The sequence below is a fragment of the Stenella coeruleoalba genome (assembly GCF_951394435.1).
Source record: "Stenella coeruleoalba genome assembly, chromosome: X".
Taxonomy (NCBI): Eukaryota; Metazoa; Chordata; class Mammalia; order Artiodactyla; family Delphinidae; genus Stenella; species Stenella coeruleoalba.
The window spans coordinates 86,284,387-86,303,902 of record NC_137152.1 but is presented as its reverse complement, the minus strand read 5'-3'; the positions used below and the strand labels follow the sequence as shown (position 1 = coordinate 86,303,902).

Below are 19,516 nucleotides of genomic sequence, written 5' to 3'. Positions count from 1 at the left end.
TGCTTTTTAAAAAAAAAAACTTTAAAAATCATAACAACATAATAAATACTCCAAGTTGTCATATCCCTGATCCACTGAACACTACAGTCTGACTTTGACAGAGCCATTAAAGGCCACGATTTGGAAGGACCTGGTTAGCCATCTGCTGGCGTACCTTAAAGTTTAAGGACATCATCTGAAAATCTGCTTTCTCTAAAGCCTTTTTCAGTATCCTGACCCAGAAGTTATGTTAAGAATTCTCAAATCATCCTCTATGAGCAGGTATAAGGTACATTGTATATATTACCACCAGGTTTTTTCAAGACCAGGGGAGAATGACTATATGAATGCTCACCTGGAGGATTTCTCGGCAGATATAAGCAATCCAATCTTCTTTCAAACTCTGATTTCTGGTCATTCTCACTACATCAGTGACTGAGCCTGCTGCACATAACTCCATCACCATCTGCAGGGAAGCCAGCAAAGTATCAAGGTTTAGGAAGTAATTCTCTGAAAATATCTGGAGAGTTTTAGTTCATATGGCTTGTATTTATATGCAATGTTTAGACACTAAGACATTGCAAAGACTGGCTCAATTGTCTGGTAGAATGAAAAAGAACTGGGAAAAAATCCAAAGATCTGTGGAGGGAGAGAAGGCAGGTACCACACCAGGGATTTTTAACCAGGACCTGGGATTTGAGCTAAGCCTTGAAGGATAGGTAGTGTTTGTATATGCTGAGAAAGAAAAACGTTCAGTTTATTGAAAACCGAATAAGACTTGCCTTTAGAAAGAAGCTTGTACAGGGGTAAGTCTGAGTGATGACTGGAGTAGAACAAAAAACACAGTTGAGGGAATAGTTTGCAGGTGGAGAAGCAGGATATGGAGGATCTCAAAACAATTTACACTTCAACATTAAGACTAGATTTTTTTAAATTGTTGTTTTATTTTCAAATTCTAGAATATTTTCCCCAAGAAACTGGCAAAATACAACTCCAAGGGGGAAACTGTCAGTTCCATTACTGTAGGGCATTTTTTTCCAAATAACTTTACTGCTAAAGAAAATCTATTTTAAGGTTAATACTTTGACAGTATCTCATTCAGATTTTACTTTATTAATAAATGCAATTTCTCAGGAAATTTATTTTTGCCACTAATGAATCAGGTGCCCAACTAGTAAATTTGCTTCCCTATATTAGCTAATTAGAGGGCTGACCAATGTGAAGGAGAATGTAACTATTATAACCAACTTCACAAACTTTAAGCACAGGTTTATGCATTAATGCCCATGTCAATACTACCTTGACAGTAGAACAAGACATGCCTTTTTTAAAAATAAGTGTAGGTAAGTTAATTATTGCCATAGATGAAGGGAAGCAAAAGGATAAACCCCAAATCATGAATATTCAAAAAGTCTACCTTATTTCCTTTTGGAACACTAAGATTTTCTTTTCAGAAAATTACTCCCTTATTTTATATTTGTTCACAATTGATATATCATGTGTTTTTTACCTGAGTATACTCTCCCAAAAAAGAAGAAAAGAAAAACAGCCTAAAAAAATCAATAATACAGATAAACCCAAAAGGTTAATTTTCATGTCAACTATATCAAACAGGCACAACATATACACTGTGGTAATGGAAGAAAAGGGGCTCATTTTGAATCACGACAAACATGAATTAAAGCCATTCACTAAGATGAACATTGGAAAATCTTGCTAGTATTACCAGAGTCAGAAGAGCTCTACTGTGAAAGGAATGCAAGGCATTCTCATTTTCCTGGCTTTGTAAGCACAGTGCCTGGCACATACATTTTATACATGATAATTATTTAGTCATTTACTTCCTATGTGTTCTGATTAACATGGGAAAGAAAGTGTGAATGGTCCCATGAAAATTCTTACCTCAACAAATAACTTTTGCATGCAGTGCCTATTCATCCTTCAGATCTCAGTGCAAGAAAAAGTTTCTCAAGGAAGAGTTTCCCATTCCTTAACTTAGATTCCTTTGTTATTTGCCCACACAGAAGCATGTTATTTCCCTTCTGACAAATTATACATTTATTTGTGTGATTATTTGATTGATATTTGTCTTTGCAAGTAAACTTTAAGTTCCAGTGGGCCAGGGTCATGTCAATTCAGCTTACCATGGTATTCTCAGCATCTAGCAAAGCCTGGCAAGTCGATGGGTTTCGAATGAATAGATGTTGAATGACTAAACAAATTGAGCACTAAGAAACATATCTAATAAGTAGACCGCCATACTGTCAGGAGGAAAAAAACTTGTAAGTAAAAATATATTAAAAGACAAATTTTGTATGCCCCCACAAAAGAAAAATAAAAACAGTAGCCGCGAAAAATGTGCAGTGATATTTAATAAAATCTGAACTGGAATTGTCAGAGAATAGAGGATTTAGTTAACTGGACATTTGGGAGAAAATAGGGTTAAATCGAAGATCTCTAAATTTGAGGGTTCTCGAAGTGTGGTACCCAGACGAATAGCATCAACATCACCTGTAAACTTGCTAAAAAGTCCAAATTTGTGGACCCACACCCCAGACCAATTGAATCAGTAACTCTGTGGGTGGGGCCCAGCAATGTGTGTTTTATCAGGATCCCCATGAAATTCTGATGCAGGCTAAAGTTTGAGAACCACTGTTTCAATTCAATCCCTTGTTGAAAACCATTCTATGTCCACTATCCTGTTTCCTAAAGTTCACACATAAAATGTAACAGAATCTTTCTTTGACTCTTGAAGATCCTGAAAAGTCTCAGTCATTATTTTTTTAAAAAATGCTACTCTTGACTTGGACTAGAAATCGAAATGTAAGCAAGTGTACACTGACCCCAGATTATGTTCTAAATATTCCTTTTTAAATAAAGATATCGTTGATCAAAGCTCATTTTCCTGTGATTTGATTACGTCTCCTATAGGGGGAGGCAGCAACAATTCTGGTAACTGTAGCATGGGTCTCATTTAGCCTCTAAAATTTATATCTTCATTGATTTGTAATTCATGATGCTATAGGCATGAAGCCTAAGAAAAGGATGTCAACTAACCACTTAGAAAACAGTTTCTAGGAATTATGCTTAAACATAAGTGTATATACTTAGCAAACACTTAAATTGCATTCATATGCTCTTCCCAAATGTGAATTAGAATCTATATTTATCCAGTCATTATTCCCAGGCCCATCAGGTAGTCTCCTTAGCTATACCTTTAATTTACAAGTAAATGTAGTAACTACATAAAGTTAAAAGCAACAAAACTCTATTAAAAAATATGTTAGATATTTCCAGAGTTCGAGTCTTCTCCCATCCTACCCCTGAGCCCCTTGACAGGCACTTAATTTATTTTTCCATATTTTATCACTCCCATATCCAGGAATCAGAGCACTTTTTTTCCATACTACTTTGATCAGTTGAATGCTTAAGTTTTCCTGTAGGTGCACAAAAATGACATCTCAGCTTATGAAAGTTTATGCCCTCAAGTGAGACTTAGTCTTATGCAATAAGATCAAGGTAACTGAATACACACCCAAAGTTGATGTCTCTGGCCAGGGGGACTCAGCTTGAAAAATGCACCGTAGAAGGACACAATGTTCTTGTGGAAAGAGTACTTCTTCAAAAGGTTGAGTTCAGTCCTGAGATCTTCTTCTTCATCCTGTAGAATAAGAATAGACAATAAAATTCCGAAGCTATGCCACTCAATGACTATGGGACCCTAAACTATAGTAGATCAAAGAAGGAGAATCCTATGGCAACCCATTATATCCCACAGCAATTTATAATAAGATCTCAACTAGAATTGTCAGGATGGAGATCTGGGGTTAACTGGGAATTGGGGAGAAAATAAAGGTTAATTAAATATCTTTTAATTCAATGGTTCTTTAAGTGTGATCCCTGGACCAGCAGCAATGGCCACTGTGTAAAGTTTTCACTAACTGGAATCACCCAATTAAAGTGTAAAATTCAATGGTTTTTAGCATATTTACAAAATTATTCAACCATCACCACAATCAATTTTAGAACATTTTTATCACCCCAAGAGGAAACCCCATACCCTTTAGCTATCACCCCCAAATTCTGCCACACACATTCCAGCTTTAGGCAACCACAAATATATTTTCTATCTCTGTAGATTTATCTATCTTTAACATCTTATATAAATGAAAATCATACAGTATGTGAACTTTTGTGACTAGCTTTTTTTCCCCAGAATTCATCCATTTGTAATACATATCAGTATTTCATTCCTTTTCATTTACCATTCATCAACTGAAGGAGTTATTTCTACCCTTTGGCTCTTATGAATAATGCTGCTATGAGCATTCATATCAATTTTTTGTGTGGATATGTTTTCATTTCTCATTGGTATATACCTAGAAGTGAAATTGTTAGGTCAAATGGTAATGCTATATTTAACATTTTGTTGAAATGCCAAACTTTTCCACAGTGGCTACACCATTTTACATTCCCAGATCAATGATGGTTCTCATTTCTCTATACCCTCACCAACACTTATTATTTTCTGTTTTATTATAACCATCATAGTGGGTGGAAAGTTGTATCTCATTGTGGTTTTGATTTGTAATTCCCTAAAGACTGATGGTGTTAAGGATCATTTTATGGGCAGAGGCATGTCTAATAGAATATCTTTGCCCCTATTTTTAAATTGGGTTAATAGTCTTTTTATTATTGAACTGTAAGATTTATTTATATATTCTATATGTAAGTACTTTATAAGTGTATGATTTGCAAATATTTCCTCCCATTCTGCATGTGCTCATTTCACTTTCTTGATAGTGCCTTCTGAGGGACAAAATTTTTAATTTTGATGAAGTCCAGTTTATCAATTTCTTATTTTGTTGATTGTACTTTTGGTGGCATATGTAAGGATCCATTGCAAATCCAAGGTCATGAAGATGAACTCCAATTTTTCTTCAAAACATTTTATAGGTTTAGCTCTTACATTTAGGATTTTTATCCATTTTGAGGTAATTTTCATATAAAGTAGGGGACTAACTTCATTCTTTTACATGTGGATATCCAGTTGACTCAGCATCATTTGTTGAAAAGACTAGTCTTTCCCTATGAATTGTCTTTTCACCCATGTCAAAAATTAGTTGACCACAGATATATGGAAATAGTTCTATTTCACTGATCTATGTATCTATCCTTATGCTTGCACCACACTGCCTTGATTAATTTGTGATTGACTGAAGTTTAAAGGTATTGGATTGATTTGTCCTATCTTTTTAAATGCTGAAATTCATTATTTTCCTAATCATTACAGTGGTAAATATGTAAAAAAATACTATCTATCTATCTAGAGAGATAAGTGGTCTGAATTTCTACTAGCTATAAATTTCATTTCATTGTAAATAAACAAAGCTCTCCTACAGCATCTATAACACTTCAATTTAAACTTTTCAGGAATACTATTATTGTACAAAGTGAAATATATTTGTAGTATGTAAAAAAAGACTTATTTTTTTAACATCTTTATTGGAGTATAATTGCTTTACAATGGTGTGTTAGTTTCTGCTTTATAACAAAGTGAATCAGTTATACATATACATATATCCCCATATCTCTTTCCTCTTCCGTCTCCCTCCCTCCCACCCTCCCTATCCCACCCCTCTAGGTAGTCACAAAGCACCGAGCTGATCTCTCTGTGCTATGCGGTTGCTTCCCACTAGCTATCTATTTTACATTTGGCAGTGTATAAATGTCCATGGCAATCTCTCACTTTGTGCCAGCTTACCCTTCCCCCTCCCCATATCTTCAAGTTCATTCTCTAGTAGGTCTGTGTCTTTGTTCCCGTCTTGCCCCTAGGTTCTTCATGACCATTTTTTTTGTTTGTTTCTTAGATTCTATATATATGTGTTAGCATACAGTAATTGCTTCTCTCTTTCTGATTTACTTCACTCTGTATGACAGACTCTAGATCCATCCACCACACTACAAATAACTCAATTTCGTTTCTTTTTATGGCTGAGTAATATTCCATTGTATATATGTGCCACATCTTCGTTATCCATTCATCTGTTGATGGACACTTAGGTGGCTTCCATGTCCTGGATACCGTAAATAGAGCTGCAATGAACATTGTGGTCCATGACTCTTTTTGAATTATGGTTATCTCAGGGTATATGCCCAGTAGTGGGATGGCTGGGTCGTATGGTAGTTTTATTTTTAGTTTTTTAAGGAAACTCCATACTGTTCTCCATAGTGGCTGTATCAATTTACATTCCCACCAACAGTGCAAGAGGGATTCCACACCCTCTCCAGCATTTATTGTTTGTAGATATTTTGATGATGGCCATTCTGACCATTGTGAGGTGATACTTCACCGAAGTTTTGATTTGCATTTCTCTAATGATTAGTGATGTTGAGCATCCTTTCATGTGTTTGTTGGCAATCTGTATATCTTATTTGGAGAACTGACTTTTAGGTCTCCTGCCCGTTTTTGGATTGGGTTGTTTGTTTTTTCGATATTGAGCTACATGAGCTGTTTATATAATTTGGAGATTAATCCTTTGTCCATTGATTCATTTGCAAATATTTTCTCTAATTCTGAGGGTTGTCTTTTCGTCTTCTTTATGGTTTCCTTTGCTGTGCAAAAGTTTTGAAGTTTCATTAGGTCCCATTTGTTTATTTTTGTTTTTATTTCCTTTACTCTAGGAGGTGGGTCAAAAAGGATCTTGCTGTGATTTATGTCATAGAGTGTTCTGCCTATGTTTTCCTCTAAGTGTTTGAGAGTGTCGGCCTTACAGTAGGTCTTTATTCCATTGTGAGTTTATTTTTGTGTATAGTGTTAGGGAGTGTTCTAATTTCATTCTTTTACATGTAGCTGTCCAGTTCTCCCAGCACCACTTATTGAAGAGGCTGCCTTTTCTCCACTGTATATTATTGCCTCCTTTATCAAAGATAAGGTGACCATATGTGCATGGGTTTATCTCTGGGGTTTCTATCCTGTTCCATTGATCTATCTTTCTGTTTTTGTGCCAGTACCATACTGTCTTGATTACTGTAGCTTTGTAGTATAGTCTTATGTCAGGGAGCCTAATTCCTCCAGCTCCATTTTTCTTTCTCAAGATTGTTTTGGCTATTTGGGCTCATTTTGGTTTCCATACAAATTGTGAAAATTTTTGTTGTAGTTCCGTGAAAAATGCCATTGGTAGTTGGATAGGGATAGCACTGAATCTGTAGATTGCTTTGGGTAGTATAGTCATTTTCACAATGTTGATTCTTCCAATCCAAGAACTTGGCATATCTCTCCATCTGTTTGTATAATCTTTAATTTCTTTCATCAGTGTCTTATTATTTTCTTCATACAGGTCTTTTGTCTCCTTAGGTAGGTTTATTCCTATATATTTTATTCTTTTTGTTGTAATGGTAAATGGGAGTATTTTCTTAATTTCACTTTCAGATTTTTCATCATTAGTGTATAGGAATGCCAGAGACTTCTGGGCATTACTTTTGTATCCTGCTAGTGTACCAAATTCATTGATTAGCTCTAGTAGTTTTCTGGTAGCATCTTTAGGATTCTCTATGTATAGTATCATGTCATCTGCAAACAGTGACAGCTTTACTTCTTCTTCTCTGATTTGAGTTTCTTTTATTTCTTTTTCTTCTCTGATTTCTGTGGCTAAAACTTCCAAAACTATGTTGAATAATGGTGAGAGTGGGCAACCTTGTCTTGTTCCCGATCTTAGTGGAAATGGTTTCAGTTTTTCACCTTTGAGAACAATGTTGGCTGTGGGTTTGTCATATATGGCCTTTATTATGTTGAGGTAGGTTGCCTCTATGCCTACTTTCTGGAGAGTTTTTATCATAAGTGGGTGTTGAGTTTTGTCGAAAGCTTTTTCTGCATCTATTGAGATGATCATATATTTTTTCTCCTTCAATTTGTTAATATGGTGTATCACATTGATTGATTTGAGTATACTGAAGAATCCTTGCATCCTTGGGATAAACCCCACTTGATCATGGTGTATGATCCTTTTAATGTGTTGTTGGATTTTGTTTGCTAGTATTTTGTTGAGGATTTTTGCATCTGTGTTCAACAGAGATATTGGCCTGTAGTTTTCTTCCTTTCTGAAATCTTTTTCTGGTTTTGGTATCAGACTGATGGTGGCCTCATAGAATGAGTTTGGGAGTGTTCCTCTCTCTGCTATAGTTTGGGTGAGTTTGAGAAGGATAGGTGTTAGCTCTTCTGTAAATGTTTGATAGAATTTGCCTGTGAAGCTGTCTGGTCCTGGGCTTTTGCTTGTTGAAGATTTTTAATCACAGTCTCAATTTCAGTGCTTGTGATTGGTCTGTTCATATTTTCTATTTCTTTCTGGTTCAGTCTCAGAAGGCTGCGCTTTTCTAAGAATTTGTGCATTTCGTCCAGGTTGCCCATTTCATTGGCATAGAGTTGCTTGTAGTAATCTCTCATGATCCTTTGTATTTCTGCAGTGTCATTTGTTACTTCTCCTTTTTCATTTCTAATTCTGTTGATTTGAGTCTTCTCCCTTTTTTTCTTGATGAGTCTGGCTAATGGTTTATCAATTTTGTTTATTTTCTCAAAGAATCGGCTTTTAGTTTTATTGATCTTTGCTATTGTTTCCTTCATTTCTTTTTCATTTATTTCGATATAATCTTTATGATTTCTTTCCTTCTGCTAACTTTTGTATTTTTTTGTTCTTCTTTCTCTAATTGCTTTAGATGTACGGTTAGGTTATTTATTTGAGATGTTTCTTGTTTCTTAAGGTAGGATTTTATTGCTATAAACTCCCCTCTTAGAACTGCTTTTGCTGTATCCCGTTGGTTTTGGGTCCTCGTGTTTTCATTGTGATTTGTTTCTAGGTATTTTTTGATTTCCTCTTTGATTTATTCAGTGATCTCTTGGTTATTAAGTGAAGACTTTCAAATTAAAGATACAGTTAAACTCCTGTTCTTAAATCCAGTGAAAAATGATACCTTTGGCTTATTTTGGGCAATGAATTAGAACAGGGCCAACTGACATTAAAAGCAATTAATGTGTGAACTTTTAACTATCTTTAGTTCTCCTCAGCATTTCCCTCAATTACCTTGACTTGAAGACCTGGAGGTAGGGGAAAATGCATCTCTAGAACATTTTTTAGCATTTCCCTAGGCTTTTCCAGTGGATTTATCCATAAACATTCAATTACTATAAAAAAATCTAGACACCTGTATGTCTTTGGGGGAGGGGATGGAGCCGTATTTCTCCAGTTGGAAACCCCAATGACAGTTTCTCTTTGTACTTATTGTGTAATAAAGGCATGAATGAATAAAACAATCACTTGTAGCATGAGAATTATATGGAAGTTCAGGTTCCCGTTTCGTCCCAGCCTCCCAAGGAAGCTTGGTTAATAAGTTTCCTTCGAATCCCCTTAACCTGTTTTCTACAAGGTAAAGATCAATCCTTGTGGCTTTCATTCTTGCCATGTAGGACCCTTAAACGTTCTGCCTCCCTTGTGATGTTGCCCTTCTTTGAAATTGTAACAATATCTGCAATCATATAGGAATAAACCTCAGAACCTAGCAATTCTTTATGTACAGGGGCACTCTCAGTTCCTAGCAAAGCATCAAGGTTCTGCTGAGAGAAATATGAACTCATAAAGAGTGCAATAAATAAGAATGAGATGATGGTGTGAGGATAAGAACTCAAAGAACAGGTTAAAAAGAAGCACAGGTTAGATTGAGTCGTTTAACTTGTTTGGTAGTTTGATATCAAAGAGCTTCCTTTTCTTTTCTGGGTAAGAAATCTCATGTCCTCAGGCAGGAAGAGGAGAATGGCTCGGCTCTAGGCAGCTCTGTAGTTACATTTAACCGTACTTTTAACCTTGTTATAGGCGGGCCAAATATTCTGGTGCCATTTTACCTATGAGAAACCTGAAGCCTAGAGAGGTAAGACTACTTTTCCAAGTACTTCTTGGCTATTTAGTGGTAGACTTGGCATTTGAACTCATGTTTCTGGACTTCCACTTTATTGCTCTTTCCATAAACTCCTGACTTAATGAGATGTGTGTGCAAGTCACAAACTCTTTACCCCAAAGGATTCAGGGTGATTTAGAGACGCTAACTGACTGATCACTTATTTTTCTTACTAAAATATATAATCAGAGGATACAAAGTTCCCAACTAGAAAAACTTTTAAGAGTGGGTTTCCCATATAAATGTAAACTCCCCCAAAACCAATAGACCAAGATCAGATATGTTTGGAAAGCATTAGTATGTTTGTCATTCTCAATTAACAGGAAGTTGAGCTTGTGAGAAACACATAAGTACATTATATCTATCAGGCCAAGTGGGTAATTTAAAACTGTCACATATATCCCAGTAATATGATGCTATAGCATTTCCTGGCTCAGGGCCAGTTGATCCCAGAGTGGACTGAATATCCTGCTTTTTGTCAAGAAGAGGCAGCTCAAGGATGCCAAAACTTGCTTTGAAATTTCACCCAGTTCTAGAATCAAAATGTTTTTCCTTATAAAAAGAATATCAGAGAGGGTTTGAAGATGAACTTTAAATGAATTTATTAACACAAATGTTTGATGAAACCAAAATTGGTGAAACAATTATAATTTTCATACCTTACCTTCCACAGCTTTTTTTAAAAAGAATGTGATCATTTTATTATTATTTTATTTATTTTTTTGGCTGCATTGGTTCTTCGTTGCTGCACACAGGCTTCCTCTAGTTGTGGTGAGCGGGGGCTACTTTTTTTGTGGTACGCGGGCTTCTCATTGCGGTGGCTTCTCTTGTTGTGGAGCACGGGCTGTAGGAATGTGAGCTTCAGTAGTTATGGCATGTGGGCTCAGTAGTTGTGGCCCGAGGGCTCTAGAGCGCAGGCTCAGTAGTTGTGGCACACGGGCTTAGTTGCTCCATGGCATGTGGGATCCTCCTAGACCAGGGATCGAACCTGTGTCCCCTGCATTGGCAGGTGGACTCTTAACCACTGCATCACCAGGGAAGTCCCTTTCACAGATTCTTGATCAACCAAAGCATGTTATTAATCAGTACTGCCTGTTACTTTTGGATATGCTTTGTTTCCCAAGATACACTGTAAACAAAACAGGAGCCCAGTACTTACTAAACCAATCATGAAACTCTTTACCAATACCTTCCTAATATAACTAGAACGTTCTTCCGGATGTGATTGTTAATGGAAAAGGTTATTTTAAATGAGCCTGAGAGCATTTATTAAGACACAAAAGGTTGAAAATATCTGACTACTAGATAGTTAACTGCAGGGGAGACAATTAAGAAAAAAATATCAATTATATTGTAAGAGCAAAATTCTACATTTAGGCCCAGAGAATATTTTGATAGATCACTAACATCTAGATCATCAACATCTACTGAAAAAGAATTTCCTTTGCCAGAGCTTATTCTAGAGCCAGCAAATTATCAGAGTAATAGAGATTGCTTTGTAAAGCAGTTAAAAAGCTTCAAGTAGAAAGCACTTTCACACTCCTTCATGTATTCAAGTACTGTGCCAGATGTCTGAACACTCTTAGGCTGGGTAGCCTGTTGGTTTTCTGTCTGCTACTGGTCTCACACATACAAAAAAGTAGTCATCATTGTGCTCATATATGATGGCAATGTTTCTTAGAATCATAATGGGGGGAAAGCCAGTCAGTCCGGAATACCGTGTAAAAGGTGTAAAAAGGACCTTACCAAGGCCAATTTTAGGCAAAATTCACTCTTGTTCGCATCATCTCTTTTGTTATTACTCAGCTAAAGGGCATAGAGCACTGTGAATTTACTCAGTCCTTCATCTGCAGTTAACGCTTACCTGTTCAGGGAACCATTTCTTCTAGGCCCTGCTTTCTGATAGATGCTAGTGTTCACATATAATGAATGAAACTATGTGAATATGTTAAAAACATAAATATGTTATCACTTTTAGGCAAGAAAATTTTAGTGGTGGCCTTCTAAAGATAATGATACAACACAAAGGGACTTGTTTAACTTGAAAATTAAAGGAAAGACGGCTTGTGGGCTAATGAAGACTTTCAGTACTTACACTGTATCTCCACCCGACAGACTTTTGATATTTATTCACTCTCACTCGCCTCCCTATTTCAGGTAAAGGGGTCTGCAAAACCAAGAACAAAATGTTATTAAACCCACTGGTACACTCTGAAAATGATTTATTCTTAAGTGCTTTGTGCTCTTCTAGTACTAAATGGAAGAGTAACATAATATTATTCCTCTCTCAATTTTTACTAATAGTTTTAATAAAAAATCATATTCTAATATATACAGAAACTTGGCACCAAATTCATAGTAACAAATTTTACTGCCATTAATGGTATATTACAATTTGATATTAGTAAAGTGCTATTTCCCCTAAAAAATAAACAAGGTAATTGACACTATCTATGGGCTGAACATGAGTTTTAACTATTTCAAGTTAGAGTATCTGAAATGTAGATTGTGGGTCAAAGTCTCTCAAGTTAAAAAAAGGAAATAAGTATTTTAGAGAGTCTCACTCAAAAAGCACCAGGCTGATTATTTGGAAGTCATGGTTTATAGGGCAAAATAAATCCACAAAACCTCAAAATTCATTGAAACTCACGTTGGTTTGCAACATTTGACATTTACTGGCAAAACAAAAAGCATGCAACTCTTTAAATAGTTTCAGCAATTCACTTCCTGCACAAATTGGAAAAGAACAGTTTATGGCATTGATAACAACTCAGTCAACATGTACAATTTTTCAGATATAATATTTGAGAATTTTCCTTTAGGGTGTAGTGAAGTGAATATGTTTTGACCTTTGCTATGCTCATGCTAATATTATCTTGAGAAAGTGAGGCACTCATGCTAAAGAAAGAGGACAGAAATCAGGGCTTAACAAATTCTATGACAATATGTTATGAACCACGACACAGCTTTATGAATGTTAGCAGGAACAGTGCCAATTAAACTGCCTATCTTGCGCATCTGTCAGAAAATACATGAAAAATGTGCATCTCAGACAAGTTCTTTTCCTTCTACCTGTCATTGAAAATCTAGTGTCCTCAACTCTCAAAACAAATGGTTGGGGAGGGAAAGAAATAATGATGAAACAGAGGATTAACACAACATTAGAGGAAATCGACTTTTTACTATCCCTGGAAACAGATAATCAACTAGAAATAGGAGTACAGCTATTTTTTCATTTTTACAGAATACTAAAATATATAGCACTTTCATTGTGAATAAAAGTTTTTTATGTGTAAATGTAATAAATAATAAAAATAATATACTAATGATAGAAATAATATTAAATTCTAAATATAATAAATGCAGATTAAGATAATTATATATAACAATGATGGAAAAAACAAATACAATATTTTCTGAGCCGTTTATCACAAGACCATAGTCCACTAAGGGAACAGAATACAGATAGGAGGTAATATTACCTTACGAGCATTCATCACTTTAACAGCTGTAAGTGCACCAGTCTTTTCATGGAGTCCCTGAAACACAGGATAGTAATAAACATCAAATGCTGGCTATATAATCTAGCAATCAAGAAGTAAACAAAGTAAAAAATATTAAAATTAAATAAGGTTAAACATTGTAGCCTATTGTGAAATATAAAATATTATATAGAGATTAACTATAAGGTATTATGTAGAGGACAGAAATATTAAATTATGAACATTTTAAAGAAACCCCAACCATGTCACTCAAAAAATCAAGCAAATTTATGCAGTTTGCTTTTTATGTTTTGATTTGAGTAGTGGACATGATTGGCCATTTGAAGGCATTGCTTTCTTAGTATCTTTAATCTAGGTTTACATGGCACTGAAGCACCCAGATAAAAAGTAAAAATTTCAGACTGGAGATAGGGTAAAAGGAAATGTTTTATTGAACATTTTTCCAACTGATTATGTGGTACTATGCAGACAGATATTTCTATTGAACACCTCTTCACATACTAAAAAAGTTTTTTCCATAATGATCACAGATAAGAGTGATACATAATTAATTCAATGGCCTTTAAACCATTTAGTGTGCCCTCAATCATATGAACCAAAAATATTTATGAACAGGAGTTCTGAAAGATTCTTTCTTATTGAAAACACTCTGAGTTCTAAGTACTTGGACTTAGAAAATGTGAGTACAAGTTACAAGTTTATAATTTTCATAAATGAACACAGAGGTTTGGAACAAGAGTTCTTGTTTTGTGGCTGGTGCCTTTTAAAATATTTCAAGCTGTAGTCATAGAAAAAAATCAGTCTGATATTGATATGAGTAAAGCTTGAACTTGAAACAGAATGCCTTTTATGATAGTTCTCCAGCAGATTTGATTCTTCAGCTGTACTGGGTTAGACAGTATCTCCACAGAATTCAGGTTCACCCATAACCTCATATTGTGACCTTCCTCGAAAATAGGGTCTTTGCAGTTGTTATCAAGTTAAATGAGGTCATACTGGATTACAATGGTCAATGACTAGTATGTTTATAAGAGAAAAGGGAGGGATATTTGCACACACACACACACACACACACACACACACACACACACACACAAAGGGAAGATGGTCATATGAAGACAGGAAAAAAGTGGAGTGATGCAGCTATGAGTCAAGAGATGCCAAGGATTGCTGGCAACCACTAGAAGCTAGGAAGAGGGAAGGAAGTATTCTTCCCTAGAGCCTTCAGAGGGAGAATGAATCTGCAGACTTATAGTCTTGAGAACTATAAGAGAATAAATTTCTGTTTAAAGCCACCTAATTTGTGGATTTATTACTGCAACTGTAGTAAACTAATATAGGGGCAAAAAAAGGACTGTCACTAGTCACAGATCTCATGTGAAAAACAGCCACACTTTTTAACTTATAGAATGATCAAATGAGGGATGGTATTTCTGTATAATATTTTAAATATCTTGGGTAACCTGTCAAGTGAGTAACTATGCAAAATATCGAGATTCCTTGATTTCAGGACAGTGATACTTAAATATATTGTTAGTTTGTTGTTAAACCTCTCTTATAAAGCATATGCTTTGAAGTATATGAATACTGTTTTTAGATGATTCCTACAAGTTTTCTCATCAAAATAAAGCCAACTGATCAAAGAAGCTCAAAAGAAAAAGAATCCCACTCTACCATTACTATCAATGTTACATGCTACATGAGTGTCAAAACTCCATTTTATCCACTGATATGTTTGATAGGATTTAATCCCATACATTTAAGGTTACTTCAATCCTATTGATCAAGCCACTGTTTGTAAATGAAGCCATGTGTCAGAAATGGATCAGAAGACTTTCAAGGAAATACAGTAACTCTAGAAACACCAGCACTTTGATTTAACTCCAGTTCATGCCTAAGAACTAGCATTAAACAGCTATACTGGTTAGATTGTTGTAGCACTGATGGGGAATGGCATGGATTGTTGGTTTCACTTTATGCAGTCAGGCCTGTGAGAGTCAGGTCAAGGTGTTTTGTGTTCAGTTGTGTCCTCCAAAAAAATATGCTGAAGTTCTAACCACTGGTACCTGTGGGTGTGACCTTTTCTGAAAATAGAGTCTTTGTAGATGTAATCAAGTTAAGATGAAGTCATACTCAATTAGAGATGGCCCTAAAGCCAATAACTAGTGACCTTATAAGAAGAGGAAAATTTAGACACAGATACCCAGGGAGAATGCCATGTGATGACAGAAGCAAAGATTGGACCAGTGTGTCTACAAGTCAAGGAAAACCAAGGATTGCTGGCAATCGCCCAAAGCTAGAAGAGGCAAGGAAGTCTTCCTCCCTAGTGCCTTCAGAGGGAGAATGGCCCTACAGACACTTTGAGTTTGGAATTCTAGCCTCCAGAATTGTGAGGGAATAAATTTCTTTTCTTTTAAGCCATCCGGTTTGTGGTAATTTGTTACAGCAGACCTAGGAAACTAGTACACAAGGCTAGAAGGATAGAAACTAAGCAAAGGAATAGGGCTGGACTTGGGATACAGTTCAGAAACTAATGATCAAGGTATAAGGAAATGTCTAGGATCAGGCGAGCAGTTTTGGGTGGAGCATGACAGCTACCAAAGACTAGAATTTTTAAAGGAAAGGAAAATGTTGTAGGTTATTGACTGATCAGAGAAAAGTAATTAACATTTTAGATATTAACCCCTCATCAGATAGATGATTTGTAAATATTTTCTCTCATTCTGTAGGTTGCCTTTTCATTTTGCTGATTGTTTCTTTTGCTGTGCAGAAGATTTTTTGTTTGATGTAGTCCCACTTAAGTTTTTGATTTTGTTGCTTGTGCTTTTGGTGTCATATCCAAAAAATCCTTTCCAAGATCAACGTCAAGAAGATATTCCCCCTATGTTCTCTTCTTAGGAGCTTTACAACTCCAGGTTAAGTCTTTAACCCATTTTGTGTTAATTTTTGTAAGTGGTGTAAGATAGGGGTCCAATTTCATTCTCTTGCATGTGGAAATTTAAACATGTTGGAGAGTCCCACATTTATTTACAGCTCTGGGAGAAAATATATATTAATATTTTAATCTATTTAGCCCCATCATGACGTAGAAAGTATTGTTTTTCTAATTATTCCCATAAACACTTTTTAGTCAAATTTTACTCACATCTGTGTGCACAAATACAACATGTTGGAAACTGGTTCTCACACACCCTTTAGAGGAGTTAAAATGTTTACTCCCTTGATTCTAAGAGGTTTTTGTGAGCCAAAATACTATCCTGTGCAACACAAATATTCGGCTTGTTAGCAAAGGTATTAGCCATATATTGCATTATTTGATCTATGGTTAGTAAACCACAAAAGTTTTTAAAGTCTGGAATACACAGCCATCATACTCATGTCACATATTAGTGAGATAACTGAATATCTTTAAAAGGTGCCACCAATTGCCATAGAACAGAGAAAATCAACTTGGTTCCATCCTCATTATCTGGGATTTATTCTCTCACTTGAAAACTGCACAAAATTATTTTGACAGACAAGGAATCCTAATGTGGGGTTTTAAAAACATGCTCACTGTGTCTATAGAGGAATTAAACCCCAGATCTTGGAACCATATATGGGGTTAATATGCCTAACCATTATGTAAGCTTCCATAGAAGTCTAGAATATCCAGATAATAGATAAATGGAAAACTGCTTCCTGTTAACTTAGTATTTCAGAGACTATCTTTTGTATCTGGACTTTTAGACTATTTTTATTTTAAATAATAATTTCAGACTTAGAGAACAGTTTCAAAGACAGTAAAGAGTGTTCCTGTATATCCTTCACCCAGCTTCTTTTAATGTTAACATCTTATATGACCATGGCACAATTGTCAAAACTAAGAAATTAATATTGGTCTAATACTCTTAACTGCATTATAGTATTTATTAGGATTTCCTCAGTTTTTACACTAAAGTCCTTTTTGTAGGACTTGCATTGGGAACCTGCATTCCATTTAGCTGTCATATCTCCTTAGGCTCTTGCAATCTGTGACAGTTCCTTAGTCTACTTTTCTATTTTTCATGAACTTGAGACTTTTCAGGAATACTGGTCAAGTATTCTATAGAATGTCCCTCACTTTGGGTTTGTCTGATGTTTTCTCATGATTAGACTGAGGTCATGGGTTTGAGGAAAGAACACCACAGAGATGAAGTGCCTTTCTCATTACATCATGTCAGGGGTACATGGTATAACCATGACTTATCACTGGTGAAGTTAACCTAGATCACTTGGTTTAAGTGATGTCTGCCAGGTTTCTTTACTGTAAAGTTACTATTTGCCCCTTTCATACTCTATTCACTCTATCAATCAGAAGTGATTGATGTTGCTTTTGAAGAGGGATAACACTATTCTTGAGCATTTATCTAAAGAACGTAGAAGTCATCTTGAGATAAACAATATTTGTTCAGTGGTGCCATCTTGTGGTTCACTGACTACATAGAAGCTGTTTTGTGATCTTAGCTGAAGGTCATGTTGTCATAAACAGATTGTCTCCCAAATGAGATGTTGAACCAGCACCAGCAAATTCAATTTCTAGAATGTGTCTTTTATCAATTACAATGTATGTTTTATGGAAATTTAAACACCATTTGTTGAAAACACACATAGAGAACGCTAAGAAAGGAGTTTGGCTTTGAATTCTAGATTGAATGTTAAATAATCTCACATTTCCCACTGGTCTTAGTGACTATTATACAGGAAAATCACAAGGAAAACCTTAAACTATAAATGTGGGTTTTTTGGGTCTGATTTTCCTACCATCAGTAATTCCAATAATATCATGCAGGAGGTACTAACTGCACTGGATTAGCAATGCTCCCTTAAATAGAGTTTGTGTGCAAAGAATGACCTTTTAATTCTCAAGCATCACAGAGCAAGAAGAATATTTTCCTAGCTCTCATTCCTACCATAAGAAAAGAAGCCCTCTCATATTTTTAAATTAATTTTTATTGGAGTATAGTTGTTTTACATTGTTGTGTTAGTTTCTGCCGTACAGCAAAGTGAATCAGCTATACGTATACATATATTCCCTCTTTTCTGGATTTCCTTCCCATTTAGGTCACCACACAGCACTGATTAGATTTCCCTGTGCTATACAGTAGGTGCTCATTAGTTATCTATTTTATACATAGTAGTGTATATATGTCAATCCCAAACTCCCAATTCACCCACCCCCCTTTCCCCCCAGTATCCATACATCCATTCTACATCTGTGTCTCTATTTCTGCTTTGCAAATAAGTTCATTGGTATCATTTTTCTAGATTCCATATATAAGCGATATTACACAATATTTCTTTTTCTCCTTCTGACTTACTTCATTCTGTATGACAGTCTCTAGGTCGATACACATCTCTACAAATTGCACAATTTTGTTCCATTTTATGGCTGAGTAATATTCCACTGTATATATGTACCACATCTTCTTTTTTCCATTCTTCTGTTGACATACATTTAGGTTGCTTTCATGTCCTGGCTATTGTAAATAGTGCTGCAATGAACATTGGGGTGGATGTGTCTTTTTGAATTATGGTTTTCTCTGGGTAAATGCCCAGGAGTGGGATTGCTGGGTCATATGATAGTTCTATTTTTAGTTTTTTAAGGAACCTCTATGCTTTTATCCATAGTGGTTGTATCAATTTACATTCCCATCAACACTGCAGGAGGGTTCCCTTTTCTCCACACCCTTTCCAGCATTTATTGTTTGTAGATATTTTGATGGTGGCCATTCTGACCAGTGTCAGGTGATACCTCATTGTAGTTTTGATTTTAATTTCTCTAAAAATTAGCGATGTTGAGCATACTTTCATGTGTTTTTTTGGCCATCTGTATGTCTTCTTTGGAGAAATAACTATTTAGGTCTTCCACCCATTTTTTGATTGGGTTGTTTTTTTGATATTGAGCTGCATGAGCTATTTGTATACTTTGGAAATTAATCTGTGGTCAGTTGGTTTGTTTGCAAATATTTTCTCCAATTCTGAGGGTTGTCTTTTCATCTTGTTTATAGTTTCCTTTGGTGTGCAAAAGTTTTTAAGTTTCATTAGGTCCCATTTGTTTATTTTTGTTT

At 35.5% G+C, this 19,516-nt stretch overlaps 1 protein-coding gene across 3 annotated transcripts in view; it reads right to left on the bottom strand.

Moving 5' to 3' along the window:
- The window catches only part of NRK (Nik related kinase), a gene marked incomplete at both ends in the record, with an annotated part of 163,619 nt that overhangs the window by 73,755 nt on the left and 70,348 nt on the right, over positions 1–19,516 (bottom strand). For all 3 annotated transcript variants that reach the window (XM_079911238.1, XM_079911239.1, XM_079911240.1), the window contains 4 exons: positions 335–445; positions 3,515–3,640; positions 12,020–12,091; positions 13,407–13,463. In XM_079911238.1, coding sequence (XP_079767364.1) covers positions 335–445; positions 3,515–3,640; positions 12,020–12,091; positions 13,407–13,463 — 366 coding nt within the window. The remainder of the gene's footprint in view (positions 1–334; positions 446–3,514; positions 3,641–12,019; positions 12,092–13,406; positions 13,464–19,516) is intronic.